At 38.5% G+C, this 23533-nt stretch overlaps 1 protein-coding gene across 2 annotated transcripts in view; it reads left to right on the forward strand.

The window, feature by feature from the left end:
- Positions 1–23533, forward strand: part of SLC25A13 (solute carrier family 25 member 13) — a 99737-nt gene that overhangs the window by 44838 nt on the left and 31366 nt on the right. For both annotated transcript variants that reach the window (XM_080339694.1, XM_080339695.1), the window contains 7 exons: positions 5933–6072; positions 12641–12787; positions 14379–14517; positions 15348–15441; positions 15619–15703; positions 17870–17954; positions 18404–18562. In XM_080339694.1, the coding sequence (XP_080195820.1) occupies positions 5933–6072; positions 12641–12787; positions 14379–14517; positions 15348–15441; positions 15619–15703; positions 17870–17954; positions 18404–18562 (849 nt within the window). The remainder of the gene's footprint in view (positions 1–5932; positions 6073–12640; positions 12788–14378; positions 14518–15347; positions 15442–15618; positions 15704–17869; positions 17955–18403; positions 18563–23533) is intronic.

Consider the following 23533-nt stretch of genomic DNA (forward strand, 5'->3'; position numbering starts at 1 on the left):
GTCAGGCTGGGAAGCCAAGCCAAGGGGTCAGAGTCACCAAACCCTGCAGGGTGACTCAGACAAGGAGGAACAAGGACCTGAGATGAGGCTTCTCCCAGCTCTTTCTCTTGTAGCTCTTTACATGGACCCCAATCCACATGCTCATGTGTAGGATGGGGGAAGAGGTTGCAGAACCTGGTGATGCACTCAGAGTCATGAAGATTATGGAAAAATGTAGAGTTGTTTCAAATTGTCAGTGAGGGCCCATCACAAAGCTTGTGGAAATCATCCTACTCTCATCTCTGTTGAGCTCTAGGTCAGGTCTTGCTTGCACATTCGCAAGGTGCTGGGGTTTCCTAGTCACAGTAGTGGAACAGCTACTCTTACCGATAGTTTAATTTGACCAATCGGAATTCCTTCTTTGCCTTTTCTTCTGTGTAGGATTTATTTAAAATGGATTTGAAAAAATGCACTTTTTTATTACAGCCATTTGGAGGAAACTGTTTCCAAAAGCATGAACAGAAGTGCTTAACCATTAACAAAACATGATTTTATAAAGGTATCACCTTTTGTCTGAGCCAAATGACAGGGATTTGCATATTCAGGTTTAAAAGACCTTATCTCTTTATACTAAAATAGCTATTCCACACTCTTAGCATTAATTTTGCTTCATTTAATCCAAGTTGTAGCTATAATGCTCATTATGTTCCTCTTCAGGGCCTTAAGTATGATGAAGATAGCAGCAGTTACTGCCAGAAGGGTTTAAAAAGGTTGCTGGTGCATGTGGAACTCTTGTTAACTTATGATAGTTCATGTCTTTTCAAATTTGTCTTTTGTTTGCGTCTTTGCAGAAGGTAGCCTGTGTTCTTTACACAAGTTGCTATTGCCATTGTCATCAGAGTAAATCTCATTTTTTATCACAGCCCAAGGTTTTGGTACAGATTTTCTATACCATCTAGATTTTCTATACCCATTGTGAAATTTTTTCTAGCTGTGCACTGAGATTGTCATTGCTTCATTGGACTGAATGATGATGCTGCACGAAACATTTAGGTAGTTGTGCAAATAAATAGTTTGAAAGAATTTCAGATTTAATACGTCAGCTATTTATATGCTGTAGCTTGTAAAGATTTTGGTAGCTTGTTCTGTCAAGTGGCAAGATGTCATAGGCAACTAGTTTTCCCAATAAACTTGATTAATGAGTACAGGATTTCTGAGTTATTTTCTTAAGTGTAAAATATAGTTGGATAATGACTTTCAGTTTGCTCCTTTTAAAATTACAAATGTTCAAATAGACAATTTTCACTTAGGGAATCCAGTGGTCTTTATTGTGTCATGAGGGCATGTGATTATTCCAAACCCCTCTTTATTTCTAGTCATAATTTTTAATCACAGTATGGAAATGTGAATGGAGCATACTTGTTTGTACAGTAAGCATTTAAATATAGACATAGACTGGAGAAGAAGGTCCCCAGGACTCCAAGGACAAAAAAAACCCCATAATACACCAACAGGCAGTTCACCTGGAGGGAAAATAGAGTATCTGTTTTGTACAGTGATCAGAAACAAATGGTGAGGTATCTATTGTATTCTTTCATTAGAGGCAGCATGAGGAAAAACATTTATAATAGAACTTAGCAATTTGTTTCAAAATCGAATTTCAAAGTTTAATTTTTTTAAAGATTGACACAGATGACAGCATGAATTTCTAAAAATGAATATTTAAAATCTTCTCCTTTAACCTGTTGTTCATTTTGCTTTCAAACTGCGCTGGTTCAAACAAAACAAACACAGAAATGGTTCTGTCTTTTGCTGATTTTAGATCTTGTGCTCTTACAGCTCCAAAGGGTGGAACATTGACATGTTGACGCTTTAAAACTAAAACAAATAAACAGTGTTTTAGTAGGGATTCAAAAGCTTCAGTTTGTCAGGTATTTTGATTAAATATTGGTTTAGGATCAAATCACAGTTGCCCAGAGAGGTTGTGAAATCTGCATCATTAGAGATATTCAAACTCCAACTGGACATGGACCTGAGCAACCTGAGCTGGTTGGACCTGCTTTGACAGGTGGTTGTACCAGATGACACCCAATTGTCATTTCCATCACAAATTATTCTGTGACTCTGTGAAACAGGTTCCTTTAAATAAAAAGATCAAAACAAACAAAATATCTCTAGGCTACTGAAGGACATTGCTGTTCTTCACTGTGTTTAGTTCAGCAACTTGTGGATAGCCATGGAACTTCACCTGCAGGTTTAAGGTGAAACCATGTTTTTAAATTGTCCATTTTTTTTTGTTTAATACTGGACTTAGATGATTAGGAGATAATACTGTTAGGACTGAACAATAACTTGGAGTGAGTTCTAGTATGTAATTGGATACATGTTGATGGTTAAATCACAGGCTAAACCACTCAGAATTGTTCATGGAGCACGAACGGTCTTTAATGTCTGACTTGGGCAATCTGACTACAGCCAAGACTTGAGTCAGTGACATTGTTGTAGCAGTATGGGTGATGAAACTAGCAAGAAAAGAGGAAAAACTCTGTCCACTGAGTGTATATAGGAGTTTGTGAACTGCAAATAGTTGTGAAAGGCAAGTACAGGATATGTGTGAGAAAGCAGTGGCAGATGGGATACCACGTCTGGTGCCATGGAGGGGCTGGCAGAAGCACAGTGGGCAATCTCCCATCCAGCTACCCACATGCTGTAATCCAGCCCGTACTCGCTCAGAAAAGCATCTGGTATTAGTTGCTAAGACATATTGACATCAATATACAGTATGATTTTGAAAAGATCAAGTAGTGTAGGGAATTCTCTTGCTATTGTACTAACTACCTACACTAATGTGATAGTCCGTATTTTCCAAGTCATAGCAAAAATTAAGTGTACATCTCCTGCTTGGGCTGTTCCGTACTTCTATGAACTCCTGAGGCACGTGTGTAGCCTTTAATCTCTAAAATAGAAAAGGCAATGCAAATGCCCTGGATATATACTTTATTATATTCTTAGCTGACTTGTTTTAAGTTCCATTGCTGTGAGTTCCTTTTGCATTTGTAATGCCAATAATTAAGTATTGTATTTAGTCCGAAATTACCATTCTTTTTGCTTGCTGATGTTTAATTTTCTTGAGCTGGAATTTTTCTTTTGGGCAACAACTAAAGAGGGTTTACAAGGCACAGAGTTGGGGGAGCAAGATGCATTGTTCCCTCAAGATAGCTGATGCATTGTTCTGTCAAGATAGCTAATGTGTGATAACTAATTAAAATAAAATTGCTGTGGCATAATCAGAGGACACTTTGTAACTTTCATGTTAACAAGTTGAAGTAAAGATCATGAGGACCCTGGCCCCATCAAAAGGAATTTGAGACTGCTTTTATACTAGCTAAGATTTTCCCATCTCTTATCTTGCATCCAGTGAGAAAGCACATATTTTCTCTGAGAAAGGCAAATCTGGAGTCCAACCAAAAATAGCTTTTGGTAAACAGTGACTTGTTCCTAATTTCATCCAAATAATATCAGGGTCTTGCCCTGGGAAAGTCCAGGAGATGGGATGGGAGAGAAGGAGGAAGAGGATGAGCATCTGATTTCTGTGCAAGAGACAAGTACCAGAGCTGTTCTGGGGATATCTTAATCCCTCCAGAAAAGCAGAGTGGTCACTACCAGGGAGAAAAAACCTTATTTTCCTCTTGTTTGTGGACAATGTAGTCTGTCTTCTTCATGCTGGTTCCCTTCTCAGAGGGTGGGGAAGAAGTCTGCTAGAAAGCTGGAACTTTAGAGAGGTGATCTTCAATGACATGTGGCAAGGTGCCTCAAGCTGTGTCAGTAGGAAGCATCCTAAGTAAAAGACATTGAACAGAGGGACAGGACCTCACCCTGAACTGACTGACTTTCCTTCCTGTTGCCCTGAGAGTAGAATTTTGCTCCTGGATAATGCTGGCGAACAACATCTAAGCTGGCTGTGATGGAGCTTGAAGGCATGAATGAACAATGCTGTCATGGGGCCACTGTCTGACATTGCTTGAAGAAAATTCTCATGGGATGTTAGGGCTTGAAGTTCTGAATTTTAAGAATTTGAGGTTAACTGGGGTCAGTCTTTCTGTTTGTAAGTTAAATCTAACTTTTTCTTTCACTACGGATTCCCTGGGATCAGTGGGTGCTGTGTTTTTAAAGATGAAGCTACTGACTGTGTTGAGGGGTGGGAGGAGGTTCACTGTATTATCTGTGCTCTCCTCATGAATCTCAGAATATGAACAGCCCCCATGCTTTAGAACAAGCTGTCCTTGTGGGTAACACCAGCTTTTGGGTCTATGTGGCAGGACACCTGTCCCTTTCACCTCCTTGGGACCATTTTTTCCTATTTCTTTATCCTTCATTCACTCTGACACTTCCTGACATCTTCCTGGCTCTCAACCATCCCACCCTGCTCTCTCTTTTCCTGCTTCCTTGCCTGAAAGTGGGAATTTCACCCTGGCTGGGTATTCCCAGGCCAGCAGAGCTGCCGTGCCTTGCTGGCATGGCCTGAACCAGAAGCCAGAACCCAACCTGCTCAGGAGACGGGACTTCACGGCTCCGAGAAGTCGGCTCCCACCGTTTCTTGTGGCGCTGGGGCGAGCTGGAAGGCGGCTCCTGGGCCTGCCCCGCAGGCGGAGGCTGGCTCCAGCCAGGTGGCTCCCATCTTGTTCTGCGCACAGGCAGGCACAAAGCTGGGTTGATTTCCCTGCCCCCAGGCACCAGCCACGCTTGGGAACTGGCTTCCAGCTCTGCTACTGGTAGACAGACAGGAGCTCTGGGTTTGGGCTCCTGGTCTTTCTTTCACAAAGGTGAAGGGAGCAGGAGACCAGCTCCTGGCCCTGCCTAGGGATGGGGAATGTCTCCCGGGAACCAGCTCTGGGTGCCTGCAGGAACCAGCAGGAGACAAGAACTGGCTCTTGGCTGGCGTTGCTGGACAAGTCATACGGCAATTAGAAAGGTATATAGCAGCTGGGAACCTCTGGCCTTGAGCTTGTCTTCAGAAGGTGTCTTTGCCCTATATTTTTGGCTGAGACAGACTGTCACACTGAAGTGGGCGCTGTCGTGTGAGACAAGTACTTCCTCAGATCTTCTTGCTGTTCCCATTAGTTAAAATATGTGCAGTCCTGTTCCAGCAATGTGTCATCCTTATTACTGATTGTACAACTTGGTGTGTTTCAAATAGTTGTTTCTTCACTGAAAATGCCACGTATTACCAAAAAGTCTGCCAGACCTGTAATACACCATTGCCCAGTTACGACCGCTAAGCTGAACTAAACTATGAAGCTTGCCTTTAGGAATGATCAAACAAACTTGTCACACTGCGCTCCTCCTTGTAGCAGAGGTCTAGGGTTAAAGTCTGCTTAGTGCCAGAGATGGTGATAAGTTTGTGTCCCTGCCTACCATGGCCCCCTTGTCCTGCCCTGCCCAACACTGCTCCTGGAAGGTAACTACAGAAGAGCAGATCTTGAAATACTGGTATTTTTTGTAGTTGATTTGTTTGAATGTGGAGAACTCTGGGAATAATACAAAAGCCTGAATTATAGTGACATGAAACTTTCATTGTTAGCAGCTTGAAAAGATTATGCTGAAAATTGTTTAGCTATCTTTTTATAAATTGTCTTTTAATTTTAATCTTTTCTTGCTTGACTTTGAAACTTGAAATATCTAGTTGAGTCTCTTCTAATCAAATGTTGTGAGTATAAAACCAGAAATAAAGAGATTATTCGGAGATTGTATTTGTGAGGGTGTTCAAAACTTTTCATTTATTTTGATTTTGGTAAACAAAAAAAAATCAGATTTGCTTTATAGTATGTTACTCAATTGTATGAACAGTATTGATTTCCTGTTAGAAAATATCATATTTGGTTTTACTTGTGTTAATATGTACTTGTATCTATTGTTATTTTATTATTAAATGAACATTTTTCTTTCTTCCCAGAGGATGCTAAGCAAGTTTTTGGCCAGACCACAATTCATCAGCACATTCCTTTTAACTGGAATTCAGAGTTCGTACAGCTGCATTTTGGAAAGGATAGAAAGAGACACCTAACATATGCGGAGTTCACCCAGTTTTTACTGGTGGGTCTAATGCAATACAGTTTGTCAAGATTAATAAGAAGAATGCATGTATCCAAGTGTTTGCAAGAAAGACAGTGTACACTTTTACAGTTAGGGTACTGGACTTTAATAGTGTGTTGATAAATAGGATATGCTTGTGGAAAAATTGCTGATTCAGACTAGCTGTGTTTTTTTGCTTGTTTTTTCTTTTGTTTTTGGCATATCTGTGCAGAAGATGGAAGATTACCTTTTTTTTAATACACTATTGCGTAGACAGAGACATGAAATCAAAACTCTGGACCTCAGTGTCTTAAAATCTCCTATGTATTTAAATCAAATGAGTTCAAGAATAGCAAATAACAGTATTGAACATTTTGGACCCAGTTGCCCAACTGGTATTAAGAAGAAGTACTGTCTGTAAACATCATGTTTACCAAATTTGTATTTCATTCAGTGCTGAGATCCAATAAAGGTGGTATTTTGCTGCAAAGCCCTTTCCACACAATTCTTTATTTTTGACCTTTTTTGAATTAAGAGTATTTCAGGGAAATGTGGTATATAGAGAATAAAATACAGTCTTTCTTTTGCAAGGAATTCTTGGCTATTCACACTTTAGGGTACTTTGTTATAGAAAACAAAACCTTGTGGTAATAAAAAAATAAACAGATTATCTACATTTCAGCAGTATTGTTAAAAATAGTCTTCAGCAGGAGAAGTGATACTTGAAGCGGTAAAACACGTGAATTTCTTATTTGTATTCCTTCTGAATACTTAATGCCTGTATTAGTATTTACACTAGAGATTTTTAAAATGGGAATCTGCTTCAAAACGGCAAGGTTTCTTTTTTTCTTGTTTACACAAGTATGTTAGTTCACAGTAGGAGGTGGTATCATTTTGATGAGGAATAATTAAGATAATGCTATTGAGACAAATGTTTCAAATTGACTTTGTAGAACAGAGCCTAATTAACTTTGTATGAAGAGGACGTCAGATATCATATGATTAAATCGCATTCCCTTAGGTTTTGTATTGACTATTGTAACTCCTAAGTAGCTGAGACATAGACCGGTTTTGTGACAGAATAGTGAACTAGAACCTCTTTTGGATAAAGAAGCAAATATGTTACTTGATTAGAAAAAAAGGTCTTTGGCCACATGTTCCCGTGTTCATGTATCCTGATTTTTGTGGATCAAAATCACAGTCTTAACAGAGTACTGGTCATGTTTGCCTCCGGCATCTGTTTGTTTGGAGGAAAACCTAAGAAAAACCCAGAATGAAAAAAATTACACATTTTTGCCAAATAAAAGGCACAGAGCAGGGAATGGAACAGAGAGATAGAGCTACAAGCCTAAAAGACCTCCTAACCTCATGGCTGGCTATTTGGAAGATTTGAGTTCTTTCTATGTGTCTTTTGTTTATTTTGTGTTTTTTCTTTGAATTAGAAAAAGCAAGAGCAGAAGCAGGAGCTTTCTAACTTTGGAGATGAATCCTAACTACTAGACTTTGTCATCCTGTGGAAGGGTGTTCCTCTTTCCTTGTCTAAAAAGACTTTTCTTGGCTGGGATCATATTCTGCAGAGAATTGTATTTGGGTTTGATGTGTCTTGCCCCTGCTTCATTTTTATTTTTTAACTGCCTGTACTGCAAAAGGAAATGTTAGCTAGTCAGAGTAGCTAGTGCAGAGTCAGTGGTCCCCATGAGCCAGACAGCCCTTCTGGTGATGATCTGTGTAGCACAGAAAAAAGGAGGAAGAGCATACACATGGAGAATAAGGATGATGATTCTGGGTGTCCTCTAGAGAAGTGAGATGCCTTCAGGAGAAGTTCTGAGGCTGCTAATAAAGATGCTCTCAACATTGGTGAAGGCAGCAAGGACTTTGAAATAAATTAGTTGTCCTAAGACTCTGCTGAAGTCGACCGCTATCAGTACAGTCTGTTAGGATGTTCATTCAGTCACAATAATTTGGTACATCGTTTTACCCACTTTATAGAACTGTAAATCTTAGAAATACTTAAGTTTCCTTGCTGATTCTTGCATTGCAGCAGTGCATTATAGATACCGAATTTTGGGCTCCGAAATGACTCTCAGCACAAACTGGAGAGTTAATCTTCACAGGCATAGAGATCTTGCTTTAAGCTCTGTAACGCTTTGTACTCAGCCTTTCCTTCTGACATTCTGCCTGTGCATGAGTCAGTCTCCTTGGTCTGATGTCTTGACTTTGGACCTTAGACAGCAGGAGAGCACAGTAGATACCAGATTACCTTTTCTGCATTCCTGATGTGTGAATGTTCTTCACATTGCACTTAACATGGGCCAGATGGTTCTGTAAGGCGCTTCAGGTACTGCTTTGTAAGTACAATGCAATTTGCAACTTTTATTGAAATAATCCAGCTAGACTCAAATTCATTCATGTTGAGTCCTGTTATGCCACATAAAGTTGTTACATATTCATTATCTGTCGCAGCATTTGGGCTAATCATCACTTCTGGCAAAGCTGAAGGTACATGGGAAATAACCATATATTTTATCCATGCACAAGATGGATTTCTTCTGGCTTTAAATAAGAAGAGTTTTTATGGGATTCTGAATATTTATATCCTGCCAGCACTTTTTTTGTTTCAAGTAACAGAGATGCCCAAAAGTATAGCCTCCGAACTACTTGGCTCTAATACAGTTAATAATCTATTTGCATCAACCCAGAGCTCAAGGTGTGTTGTTTTACCCTACTTCTCATTTTGCTAGCTTGAAATTAACTTCTGTGTCTCCACTACATATCCGTCACATCTATGTCTGCTTGGATATGGTTGTGTTCCATCACCACTTAAGTGGCAAGTCTGCTTCATGAAGAGCAACACTAGCCCCTTTCTCAGAATGTAAAATGTATTCTGCAGGGTAAATTTTAATATATGCTTAAATGTGGGCCTGGTAAATCCATTTCCACGTTGTCTGGGAATTTATTTGTACCCAGCATACTAGTTGATGAAGTAGTACTCTTTATAATTGAAACCCAGGATCTACTCCGGTGGAAGGGATTGTGCTGTACCTGATGACTTGTAGATTCATCGGAGTGGAACACAAACATAAATTTCTATCAAAGTGGAAAGTAAAGAAGCTTTTGATGATCTGTAAGTGAAAGCTGAGGTAAAATCCCCAGATAGGAAATAATTTCATGAAAATTCTGGTGCCAGCATGCCTGCCGTGATGTGCAAATTAAGTTTTCACAAAGTCTTATGCTGCCTGGGAGAATTCTGGACTTCCAGCATCAAGAGAGAAGCTTGTTTTCTAAGTATATCTAAGTTTACAAACAGTCTAGTCAGAGAAGGTTCTTTAGGATGTGTAATTTGTATTGCAAAGTAATGAGGATTGTAGTTCTTTAAACCTTAATCTGTCTAGGTAAACAGTATTGGACTGAAATAGGTGAAACAACAGACATTATTGCAAGTCAGATAGCATCTCTAAACACTACAACTTTATTGGTTTTCAGTATATTTTTAGAGTGGCATTTTTTTGTATTAGCCACATATACACAGCATAGGCGATTTTATGAACGTCTCATAAAGATTTCCCTCATAAATTGCTAGTAGCTGCTGAGCCTCATTTCGAAATGTAGTCAAGCTGTGAGATGTCTCAGCTTTCAGGCTTGAGGACTGAGGGAATACATAGCCTTTCTTTTGAGTTAAACATTTTAAAGAGTTTATTACATTGTTATGCAATGTACATGGATTAGAGAAGTGACATCTGTTTGTTGAGGTTTTTTTGGTGATAGACTTTATAGGTGAAATTTAGTTTTGAGACTGTGTTACCATGTAATTCTCTACACGTTCTTGTATCCCGTGTTGCTGCCATGGTCATGGTTTGGGAATGTTCTATGGCTGATGGTCCCTGGGCTGTTTTCTGCAACTGGAAAATGCGTAGCACAGCTCAAAATAACCATAGCCTAAAAAGACCTTACCTTTCTGAGAAGGTGGGATGAGCCTTCTTTATCTATTTGCGATATGCTTAAACCATTTCATTTCTGAACTAAGGAGGAGGTGTGAACAGGGAGCTCCAGAAGACTGACATCATCCTTTTCAGAGTTTTGTCTTGCTGTCTGTCTACAGCTAAGTGGCCCTTTCCTAGCCAACAAAAATATGGGCAAATGGCAGCATGGAGTCCTTGACCATGTGTGTAACCAAGTGGGATAACTCTTCTCTCTAGTGGGTTCCACATGTGCCAAGAACATTGAAAGGAATCACATTAGGACGGAGTGCATGGGATGTTTTTGCTTGCTCTCAACTGTGGCATAATACTAACAGCCTTTTTGCAATTAGCTGGGTGATGACAAGAAGCATTCGCTTAATAAGTCTTTCTGGAACACAAGCCCCGCTTTGCATCTGTGGCTGAGATATCATCGTCAGCCAAGGTCCCACTGATGGTATACGGGCCGTCAAACTCACCGATGGGTGTACACAGGTGGTGACAGATTGGACTTCTGCAAGTGATTCAGGTTTTTTACTGCATTTGCGTGCTGGATTCTGCCAGTACAACACTGCCAGCAGCTTCAGTTGTTCAAGCGGACTGAATGAAAGAAGAAGAAAGCAACGTGCACAGTTTCCCATGTAATCCTTCTTCTAAATTCAATTTATTTTTTCTTTAGTGATGCTGCCACTTAATAACAAATATTTTTCTTCATTTGTTCAGATGTTTCCACCTACCAGGTGGTGAGTATTTAGGAATACAAGAGTTATTATACTGAACTCCTCTTCAGAGCTCTTTGCTTCCTGAGTAGCTGCCTGCCTCAAGCTGGTGAAGTTTTTTTGTGTTCTTGTGCTCCTCCCACCATAAACCTCCCAAAATTGCCTGCTTCCAAATTTCTGCTGAAATTATAGTCACAATTGGAGTGAAGCAAGAGCTTACATGGCAGCATCCAGCCAGAGTGAATATTATTGCTGAATTGTAACACCTCCACATAGGGGGCTATAATGTAAAAGAAACGTGACAGAACTGAAATTGTAACACTTCAAATTATAACCCCCATGAGCGTTTCTCATCAAAAGCGGAAATTTCTCAATAATTCTGTGAGTGAAACGTAGTCATGGAATATTGATCAGTCTTTTTCCCCCAGCCCCTTTCATCCTTCTGCCTGATATATTTAGGAGGTTTTCATCATACCTTGCAGGTCAGGGTACAGTCTTTTAATTAGAAATAAGGACTAAAGCTAGAGAGGTCGGGAGGCTGAAATGAAAACACAAGCATAATTTGAATGGCAGTGTGTGTGAGCAGAAGGATGGGGCTGGTGACCTCTGGCAGGTCTCATCCTACACTGGCTGAATTTGCCTTTCATCCTTCACTTCATTCCCTTGAATGCTGCTGTGAGATCCATGTAAACTTACCAGAGATCATATTCACCGTGAGCACATTGTGCCGGTGATTCTTGAATAGCCTGAGTCTTTGCTTAATAAGACTTTTAAGGCATATATTTGCAGATATAATGGAAACAATAAGGTAGTGTCATGGTCCACTGCAAGACTTGCTTAGTATTGCTGACATACTTTGATTCCATTTTCTGAATAACTGATTCTGAATATATATTCAGACTAAGCACTGTATTTCCAGTTACGTTTTTACAAGCTGTGAAATTTAAAGGGGTGACACGGCAATTATTTGTTTTTCTCCATTCAGCAAAGAAATATAGATTGGGAAGTCTTAACTATGTCAAAACCAGAAATACCTTTTGGTGATAAAGGTGTAGTACTGAACAAGAAGTTTGTATGTATTATCAAGTTACTGTCTGTGCAGGGTTGTTCCTTTTAAATGAAAAATAAAAAAATAAGAAAGTCTAACAGTAATTTAGGAAGAAAGGGTGAAGGTCGCAGTAGAAAAACATACCTTTTTGAGAGACTAAATGCCTTTTTTCTCCCCTCTTCTCTCAGGGGTACATTTGAATCACAGAATGAGATTATCAGCTGGTTGCATCAGATAATGCTTGTGATTGATCTCTGCCTGTTACTACTGCTGAAATATTGAGATCTGATCTCTAATCAGTCACAATACACAGAGTTCTAAATTAAACTGCTGGTGTCTTTTGTAGACAAATAACTATGTTTTAAATGAGGATGCTTTTTGAGGGAATGCTTTAAAGATTAGTGGGTGTCTACATGGAAATCTCTGATGATTGTATTGTCCTCGTTCAAGGACTAGCAAACACTTTTACAGAAAGTAGTCTGACCTGCTGTGACGCATGCAATAAACTGGATAATAAACATCATGGAACATTTTAATGTTCATGAGTGGGAGATTACCTGCGCTGGTGTGTTGATACGTGCCCTCCATTTCTGTTAAAGGAATTGCATGACCTAATGTCCAGACAGCAGAGAAATCATGATGGTTTTCCTAGATATTGAGCTGAATGATGGTAGATACCATGTATGCCACTGATAGAAAAGGCTGAATGCTACGCATAAAATATCCAATTAAAATTAGATTACATGTAATGTTTTTTTGTTAAGTATGAGATGTTTTGTAGGGTTGAGCTATATAAAATCTAATTATTAAGGTGATGATTTTGAATCTAACTCTTATTTTTTTTTTTCCCCCCCATATGTTTTCAGGAGATACAGTTAGAACATGCGAAACAAGCTTTTGTGCAGAGGGACAATGCTCAGGCTGGAAGAGTCACAGCTATGGACTTCAGGGACATTATGGTCACTATCCGGCCACACATGCTGACTCCATTTGTAGAAGAATGTCTAGTAGCTGTGAGTAATTCTGGTGTCCCAACTGGAAAAGATTTGGGATACAGATGTGGGATTCCTTTTTGATGTACCTTGACCACTATATGTAGCATGTAGACTGGCTTATGGATGAGTATTTTTAAGTTCAGCAGTTATTATCTACACATATGAAGGTTAACCTTTATTGCAGAATATGTGTCCTCAATGTTCTTGGTATCCTGAGGCAAAAAATAAAGCAGGTAGATGGACCTTAGTCGTGACCTACAAATGCAGGGTTTGCCTGACTATTTCCAGTCATTCCATCATAGTAGACTGTGTAAAATATGTCAAAATGCCATTGAATCCCACTTACGAAGACATCCTCAAAGAACTTGCTTTGTAATGTCATTTCTAAGCTCCTGAGTGTGTTTTCCAGGCACCTGGGACAGTGTATGAACTGAAGCATCACCCAAGGACATTATATATTAAGTAATAGTTGTTACACTTGAGTATACACTTTTTTCAGCTTAAAGTGCATAAACCAAATTAAATACTACAGTTCTGCATTGTTACTGAAGAAAAAAAAAATTAAGATACATTCAGTTTTGACTGTAGTTTCTAATCTTGGGAACTTGTAGTAGCACTTTCCAAGTAATCAAGAGTCCTGTTGTATCCAGGTTTAAAGAAGTCTGTTCTGCTTTGACTTTCAAGGGAGAATTCCAGGGAGATGTGTGAAGTGATGAGAACTGCAAACTCTGGACAGAATATTGGAAGAAGCGTACAGCAAATGTATAGCCAGAAGATTTAGGGACCGACAATGAGATCTGATACTTCCTTCCTTGATTCTTTCCCCAGTCCTGTTATCAGCTTTCCTGGGTCATGTACTTTCTCATAAAACATACAATAAGATTTTTGGTTCTCCCTCAAGGTTAATTAAATTTTGGCAAGCTTGTGCATTGTTTTCAGAAATTTGCTTGATCACTGATCTTACACTTTAAATAGGGATTTTATATGGTAGTTTTTCTGTGTGCAGACTCAACACCACTTTAAAATAAATAAAGGTTTAGGCTCAGTTCTCATTTGAGAATGAATAACTGTTCAAACCTTATTGTTCCCATTTTGTTTGAGTGCCTTATATAAGCCTGAGAGCTTACTGCTGGTTTTCCATGACTTGAAATGCCTGTGAATGTAAATGTTTCAGTTGACCTTTTCAGAATATGTTTTGATTTTGTTGAAATTTTCTGTAGAGTATTATACTTTACATGCAGAAGTAGATTTCCTCATTACTAGAAATAAACCAACTTATGAAACATTTCCAACTGAAGCAGTACTGAAACTTGAACTTTGTAAATTACTACTGGTTATGTTGTTATAATCCTGCATATGTATCTGTTTAGGTTTGTAGGGTGGGGAGAGTTTTACATTCTGGTCATGATTAGTTTCAGTAACATAAGAATCTTTCATAGATTTCTTTATTTTGGAGGTTTTTTTGGTTTGCTTTGTTTTGGTTTTTAAAGCAACTCTGTGCTACTGTCGCTCTTGTAAAATAACATTATTTGAAAACCTCTGTTTCAAGATTTTCATAGTCCTGTAACAGTCTCCTTTCTCTTTTCTTCTTTTACTGTCTCTACTCTAGGCTGCTGGAGGTACCACTTCCCATCAGGTCAGCTTTTCCTATTTTAATGGATTTAATTCTCTCCTTAACAACATGGAGCTCATTAGAAAGATCTACAGTACTCTGGCTGGAAATAGAAAAGATGTGGAAGTCACTAAGGGTTGGTAGAAATGTTTGCAGTCTGGAAGTCTCCTTGGGCGTTTGGTTGGGGTGGGTGGGGGGAAGGAGCTCATCTGTATGCTTTTAAATCAATGGGAGGGGGAGAAATTCTCCCTCGTTATCGTCCCCTGGTACACCGCTGAGTTCTGTACACTCCTGGTGGAGTCTACCCTCCAGGTTTTTCATTTTGTTTCAATGAGAAAAAAGTCCTAGTAAACTGGTGGTGGGGGCAGGGTGAGGAAAGTATGTAAAGATATTTAAAAGTTTAAAAAACTTCCTAGGACTCCTGCCAAATTGGCAGCCTATTAAAGTGACCTTCAAGGGTAGTTGAAGAATTCCATAAACTTGTATTGGCAGCACAGTAAGCTGATCTACAAGCTTGGAACAAGATGTTATCTACTATATCTAACCACTTTTATAGAGAATTCCCCGTGCAATGCCAGAGTTTCATTAACGTGGCCTACTGGGACTATGCATGAAAAGTTCCACATCTCTTGACTCCTGGGTTTTTTTTCTATTTGCTTTCTATTTCATTTTTTCCCTCTGACCTGCAACTGATTGATACCGTATGTCAAATATCCTAAATCCTGCTGATAGCGCTTAACTTTAAAACCAGAGAGTTGTGCTTACTTGCATGAAGGACAGACCATTTAAAGCATATGTTTATGTAGTGGCAGGAACACTTTTGTGGTGGGTCACTTTTATTGTCCTTCTTCCTCCCCCACCAGCATCTTCTACTTAGTACTTAAATACAAAGCAGTTCTGGGGTGCTCTGGATTATTTATTCTGGTTTGATTAGTTTTTCTTTTCTGTATTTTTATTCTGTTGCAGAGGAGTTTGTTCTGGCAGCTCAGAAATTTGGTCAGGTTACACCCATGGAAGTTGACATCTTATTTCAGTTAGCAGATCTATATGAACCCCGTGGGTAAGTGGAGAATTATCCGTCCTCCTCTCTTTCCTTTCCTACTCTCTTCTTTTTGGAAGGAGTGGGAGGTGGTGTTGGGGGAACAGGAGAGTGTAGTGCAGTGATCACGTGCAGGTAGCTGCTTGTGACCTGAAAAGCCATCTCTAAGCAAATGCTCAGCTGAATTGATTTCCTCAGGCGCATGACGTTAGCCGATATTGAGAGAATCGCTCCTCTGGAAGAGGGGACGTTGCCCTACAACCTGGCCGAGGCTCAGAGGCAGGTAAGAACAGAAGCCAATATGATCCTATTATCTGTTTCCAGTGCCAGGTAGGTAGAAAGCCAACCTCATTTTGTGTTGTCAGCTAGGTTACTTTTGTGTTCTGTAACACCTGTGAGGAGTACCTTCTTCTTAGAATTTATTTTTAACCTTTGTAATGTCCTTTCCATCTCTTCTCTGCGCCCATTTCTCTTGGGCTGCATTTTGACAGGTTAAATGTAATTTATTTTGGAAAGATAAAATGTATATGAGTGTCATCCAGCCATTCAGTAAATATTAGGTGTATACCTAATTAAGGTGTTTATGTTTTGTGATTCTGTTGCTCTCTATTCTTTTTAATGAGGAAATAAGACTTCCTGCTTCAAACATGGATGGTAAATTCAGCATCTAACCTATTAAATGACAGCTCTTGTTCTGAACACACATGCGTGTTCCCAGCTTCAGAGTATTCTCCCTCCTTTGCCTTATGCTTTGCTGAATATCAAAATAGGACAGAATATGTTTAGTCTACCATCACAGTTTCAGTAAAAGCATTACTATTCTCTGCATTTCCAAAAACTAAAGGAATTGACTTTCAATGATATAAAAGAAAATTGACTATTTTGTGTTTGAGACAAAAAGAAATAGGATTGTTCCTTAAATGCCAAGCCTATTGATTTCATATTATTTTAGCATATCTTACATTTTTATTTATACAAGTTTCTATACAGATAGATTTAAAACTAACCCTCTGTTTCTGTTTCTCTCTTTCTCTGTCTCTATTTTAAGGCAGTCTTAACTTTGTGTCTTGTGAGTCTAAGGGCTTTTTGTTGGGTTTTTTTCCTGCTCTGGGTCTGTGCGGAGACGCCAGTTTGACCACAATGGGTTGATGCAGGCTACATTTTTAGGACTACCAGGCCATAAGCCAGGCCTGTGTGTGTGTGTGTACACATGCGTCTGCTTTGCTTCTCTTTCTCCTTCCCCGCCATGTGAACACCCCCACCGCCGCCCCAGGACAGTATCTAGGGTGGTGGTTTTCTGTTTGTTTGAGCAGTGACTAAATGTTGACTGTGCTGGGATGAATTCAAACGAGTTGGCTCCCAAAAGCTCACCATCTATTCCTAGAAGACTCCTAAAGGTGTTAAAAGCATTTGCTCTGGACTGAATATCAAATAACGTGAGTTACAATAGGTGGCAGTAAAATGTAGCCAAAAATGCAATGGTGAAAGTAGCAGCTTCTTCAGTTTTTGCTTTGGGGCTACTATCTTTTTTTTTATGCTTTATGCCATTTTAAGAGGATAGGACATAGAAGCCTGCTTAAATCTTACCATTTCTTCTGCATATGTATCCTACCTTTTCATTTTTCCATCCAGTTCTTTTTAATGTCAGATGCTTGGTGCTGAGACTGAGAAGGTTTTCAGCTACATTGATACTTTCAATTTATTATCTGGCCAACTCCAGCTACATTTGAATATTAGCTAACATCTGAACACATTAACAAGAAGAAATATATCCATATTTTTATTTTGACATTTTACTTGTAGTGTGCTAAAAAAAAAAAGGATTACAAAAAGTGTTAGCAAGTATGGAAGATCTAACACCCCTGCAGAACATCTGTTTTCATAATTCTTTTGTTAGTTGGCAGTTTTAAGTCCGGAGCACTTCTGAAGTTTATTTTTCATGGGGTTGGATCTAGCACTTGTAGACTGTGAGCAAAATGAAATTCTGGGGGTGCTTTATGATACCGTATTTTCCTTTAGCTAACACGTATGAACAATGCTACATACTTGTTTTGATAGCCTGAGAAATAATAGGTGTACCTGGGTTTGGAGACAGTAGAAAGAAATTCCAAACTGGAGTTGCTTTTAGCTGTAGAAAATTAATCACTTAGTATGCAATATGTGTGCCTTCGTATGCACATTTGGATCATTGATTTTAGAGCTGTATATATATTTTTGTTGTAGTATCAGTCTTTCTTTTATTTGCTGTTCCACTCTGAAGAGGCTACATTATATGGCACTTAGAAATCAGTGGAAAAGAAACAATAATTGAAACCAAAATCCTCAGTGTATTGTAGGGTTTTCTCTAGGTATATTTATACTTTTATCTCTCTGATCATGAGATGTTCTTTCGTGAAATATGATGTTCTGATTATTGTTTTTCCTTTTGTTTTAAATCCTGTCTCGACAGAAAGCTCCAGGCGATTTGTCTCGGCCTGTTCTCATCCAGATTGCAGAATCAGCGTACAGGTTTGCCCTTGGTTCAGTTGCTGGAGGTTAGTGTTGGCTGAGCAAAAGAATATTCGTATTCCCCATTTGGGTTTTTTCTTGTTTTTTTCTGTCCTTCTTCCCCTTCTGCCTTTCACTGAAGTGTGGAAGTCTTCTCAGTCTTTCCCTTGAAGCCGTGTCTAAGGGATGGGATGACTAAGGTGGAAGGGGAAGAGGTCATCTGGGTCTACGAGAGTTTTGGAATTTACGAGCCATTGGAGTTTGCAGGTGATGTTCCTGTCTGATTTGTCACCAAACCAGTTCAGAAGAATCAGATTAGTAATGATATAGGTCCAGGAAATGCTTTTGGTTAAATCTGTGGGAGGTAGTTTAATGTATCCAGAATATGCTGTGGAGAAAAAAGATACAACTGATATTTCAGATGTAAGTGTGAAAGATGACAGTTGCAGTCAAACACTGCAAAAACGTGTCCTTATAGCTTGATTTTCATTTGCAGCTGTTGGAGCCACTGCAGTCTACCCAATTGACTTGGTAAAAACTCGAATGCAAAACCAGCGCTCTACAGGCTCTTTTGTGGGAGAACTTATGTATAAAAACAGCTTTGATTGCTTCAAGAAAGTGCTACGTTACGAAGGTTTCTTTGGGCTTTATAGGGGTAAGTGTAGAAGTTGGTATATACTAATGATAAGATTCTAATAAGAGTTCAGTGGAACTCATGATTTTTAAGTCTGTTTTGTTAAGACTTCAGTTTTGCCTGGTCTGTGTTTTTGCTTCTGTTCTGCTATAGATGAAGGGTTTGCAAACTTCTTGATAATTAAAACCTCAGTGTAATGAGAAAATTTCTGTAGGGCCTGTCTTTTCCATCCTCATCTGCAATAGGGCAACAGCAGCAATTTTCTACAGCAAAAATACGTTAGTCATGTTTTCATTTCCTAAGCAGCCCTTAGTACCAGGAACATTTGGTCATCTTTGGCAGGTGTGAGATCATCCGTTTTTGTTTCAGTCGTCTTTCTTATCTGTTTTCTTTCAATTTATAACAGAAAAAAAATAGAGACAATATAGTACCTTTTTATTAACCAGATCTCCTATTGTGATATCTTTTGTGACAAAAATGTTTCTCTGAACCAGTTGCATGTGCTTCACTAGTCATTGGGAATATTCATCTTTATTGAGTTTTATGTATACCTCTTCTGGACTTGTCACTGTTGAGTCAGCCAGAAAGATTGGCTGGATTTCAACCCACTGAGCTGTATATACATAACTACTGCACCGGAGTTATAAAGTTAGCTGTTCTGAGCTCCCTTTGTAGTCGATGAAGAAAGCTCCACAAACTCATTTACTGTATTCAGGAGGTAAATCATCCTTGCTTTGAGTATCTTAGGTAAGTGCCTGCAGGTAGATGGTGGCTTCTTTTTAATTTTATCCTTGTCCCAGTTATGGTGTCAATGGTGTAAGTTCAGGTAACGTGGAAGTAGTCATAAAGAATCAAGAACTACTCCACAAGACTGCAGTTGTTTTCTGCCACAGACATAAAGCAAATTATATTTCTAGTATCCCAGTTATTGAGATCTCTTACCCCCTCTGCCATATTCATTGGGGAGAATTTGAAACTTGTGGTTTTTATTTCATTTTTAGCCAGCTTGCTTAGGAACCCTTTTAAACTTTTGAAAATAAGAATATTATAATGACAGAAATTCATTGCTAGAACCAGTTGAGTCAGGAATAAAGAATGAAGGATTTCAGAAAAATATTGTTATGATCTGGCAAAGCTATATGCATCTGAAAAAAACCTTAACTGTTTATAAGACAGTATGTGAAACAACATTAAATTAAGTGGTGTGATAGGTTTGCACTCTTCAACATACAAAGTAGCTCCTTTGCAAAATACAGACTTTGTAATTATTTCAGCACAGTTGGAAATGGGAAGGCTCTGTTATTATTGACTGAGTTTGAGGCGATTTTTTTAAGCAAGACAGTAATTTAATAAACAGTATTGATATGGTTTGTATTTTGTAAGGATTTATAGCAATCGAAATTGTAAAAAGTCCCAGTTACTGTATGAAGAACAAAATGTATTCCCTGCAAATGTATGTCTGGGTCTTCCAGGATCCTGAAAGAATAAATATGCAGAATTCCACTATTATCTGCTCCTGTCTCATTGAAACTCTGAAGCACAGTGATTTTTTCACCTGGAAAAACAAACCTCAGAAATGTCATAAATGCGTATTCTTGAATCCATTTGCTTGTCGTGTTTTTGGAGTGATTTTTTTCATTGCCAAATTTGGGGAACTTTAGGAACCTTCTTCAGTATAGTCGTTCTATTCCCCATCCTATTTACTACTTTTCAGTCTTCTGAGGAGTATTAAATAGTGAAAACTCAGTTTGGTGGAGTTGAACTTCTAAATGCAGGGCAATAATCTCATTTCTGGATTATATAGTAGAAATCGTGTGATGGCAAAGAACACCATCATTTCAGAGGCAAATTGAGACCTGTTGTTTCTACAGATTCTCTGCTTAAAGGGCACCCTGATTTAACTTCTCTTTTTAAAGAGACAAATGAGGAAAACTCCTTAAAACTGTGGAGCTTCCTCTGTGCAGTTCTGTAAATCTGGACTATTGCTTGATTTTTTAGAAGATCATATTGGAGAAGGTTGAGCAACTGAGTGCAGAATGAAGGTTTCTGGTTAAGCCTGAGAGGACAAAAAAATTTGAAAGGAACATTTTATAGATTAGTATGTTCGCCCAATTTAATGCAGTAAAGTTACAGCAAGAATCATCTCATTCCTGTTGTAAATACTACGTCAGGTAAGGCAGACTACAGAGTGCATTACATTTTACTGCTCATCAGTAGCTGGTATACTTTCTTACACAGTGGTGGGTTCTGAGTTATGTGGGGTTTTTTTCCCCACTAGAGAAGGGAGGAGTAATTGATTGAGTTCTCGTGATTAGCTGAATAGTGCTGCAAACCCTTTTTAAAAAAAATTACAGTAGAAGCAGTGGACTCTTTGTCATGCTGCACTGCAAGAAAGCAAGCAGGAGTTATAAACCCTACTCTGAACTCAGCCATTTCAGGTGATACGTTTAATACAAGACACGTATTTCCATCCAGTGAAGTGAAGCGATTTTTCTTTTTTGTATCATTATTTTATTCCAAACTTGAAAAGGGCAAAACCACCATGTTCTAAGCAACCATCTCAGATAAGGATAAATTACACCATCTTGTGGATATAGAGAGAGCACTAAATTTTGTTTAATATGAATTTGGTTCTAAGGATAATCAGTGTTTTCACTTAGGAGATACTTTGATTTAAAAAAAAACAAAAACAAACAGCATATAAACCTCTGTAGAATGTTTATAATATGCAGTATTTGAATGCTGTGTTGTAAGATGCATTTTTTTTTAGACTGTAAATCTAAGATAAATTTTTCATCTGTCTCTTTCTCAGCATGGCTTAAAAGAATACTCATATACCTATAATTCACAGCTGTGGTTGCATTTATACCTAGAATACATATTTAGAAACTCATGGCTGTTTATATATATGCAAATACAAGAAAATTTTTGAAGCTGTGATTTGTCAACATCTCTTCCAACTGATGAGGTCACCTACATTTCTTAATACCATTTTAATCAGAAGTCCACCTGATGAGTCACAGAATGCTTCACAGTCTTAAGCCATGCATCTAGTAGAGATTATTTCTCCTATACTTGATAGAAATTTTATGGGAAATTTAATTACCAGAGATGATAAGATGTAACTCATGAAAATGTTCAGTAGCCAGGCTGTTAATGCCAGTTCTAGAGGATGAAAAAGACAGGAGATGCTGTGGGATACTGTCACTCATGATCATTAACCGCTAAGGAACTTGCTAGTTTTATTTCTTCCAATGATGCTTCTAGCACTGCAGTGACTCCAGATGCCTTCTAATCATAGAATGTAATAATCCAAATTCATTAATACCAGTGCACTCCCATGCTAATGATACAAGATGACTATGACAGAAGCTTTCCTCCAGAAGTATGTGATGAAGTATCACTTTTGTGGAATGAAAGTACAAGCCTGTTCCCAAACCAAAGTTCTGTCAGAGCACAAAATCTTCAAGAAATAGCCCATTTCCAGTCTGAGTGAACAGTGCTTGAATGGGAAGTGGTGATGAATTGTCCAATTAATAGTGTAAATCATGTAGGAGAAAAAATTGGCAGTATTCTGTTACTGCCTTTCTATCAGATGTCCAAATGGTTTCAGCCGAGCAACGACTTCTTCAGTCAGTGCGTTTTTCTAATATGAAAGGAAAAGCACGACCATTACTCAGTGTGAAACTGAAACTTCACTGTTAGATGTCTGAAGGAATATTTTGGCCAAATAAGACTTTTTAAACTTGGTGCCATCACAGCAGCTGGGCTGGATGAACTAGCGCGTGTACATTCACAATGTATTTAGGCTACTTTCACAAAGTAACTGGTATGATGTCACGAACTGAATGCAGCTCTCAGTGCCCCCTCTCACATACACCCACACCTTCCCATAGAATCCTACTACAACAGTGTGTCAAACATGTGGGCATTGCTACTAAAGAGCCTTGAATATATAAAAATGAGTTGCATTAAAATGTTTGCTATGTACTATACTAGCAGGCCACCTACGTGCAAAACATTATTCTCAGATGTTATAAGAGGCATAGATTTTTAAGACACTGTCAGATATTTCTGAGCCTGTCCTGCATCTGTGTATATGTCATATTGCTGATCTGCTAATGTGTAATAACACTGAAAAATTCCCAGTGTTGTCAGGATAAACCCAACAGAAAAATGGTATTTTCATATGTGTTCCTTGATGTGCTTGCTTTCTTCCCAGTCTTTCAACAATGTTTCAGGGCTCCCATCAAAAATATAAAGAAAAGATAATTCCATTTTGATAGTCATAACATACAGAATGTGCAAGTACCACTTATGTATAGCTTTGTTACAAAGGTATGAGAGCAAACAAAGAGTCCTTCCTAAACTGCTGGAGACAGTAGACCTAGCTGGTATTTGGTAAGGCTGTGAGACGTAGTATTAAAATTAATGCTACCTTTTCTGGAATACTATATGCTATGTTGCAGTAGGCATATACAACATTATCTGTAATTAAACTTACAAAGCACTTTCATGCTATAAAATCGTGTGTGAAGTAGAGAAAGGCTCTTGGTTTTTGGCTCTTCAGTTGTGTTTTGGTTTTGTTTTGTTGGGTTTTTTTAGTGGTGTGGGGTTTTTTTTGTAACTTCTACTTGTTCTCTTTAATCTTTCTTTTCTACATTGAAGTTTTATGGAAAGTTTTGAGTTATAAGAGTCCCATTCAGATTTGAGGGCAAAAGGAATGGACCAGATGGGAAAAAATTGTGCCAAGATAAACATGTTTTTCCTGAGATGTTACAAGTTCCTTTTACAAATGCAAAGTCTTAGGAGCTGAAAAATAAAAAATGGTAAAAAGGACATCTTCAGATCTGTCTAGTGAAAATGAATTTGATTTATCCTGCTTATATAGCTCTCAAACCTGGAGGTTCATACAGATCTCCACCTGGAGCATTTTAATAATTGTATACTTTAAGATTGTCTTTTTCTGTAATGTATATGATACAATATAAC

The sequence above is a fragment of the Nesoenas mayeri genome, assembly GCF_963082525.1.
Source record: "Nesoenas mayeri genome assembly, chromosome: 2".
Classification (NCBI taxonomy): Eukaryota; Metazoa; Chordata; class Aves; order Columbiformes; family Columbidae; genus Nesoenas; species Nesoenas mayeri.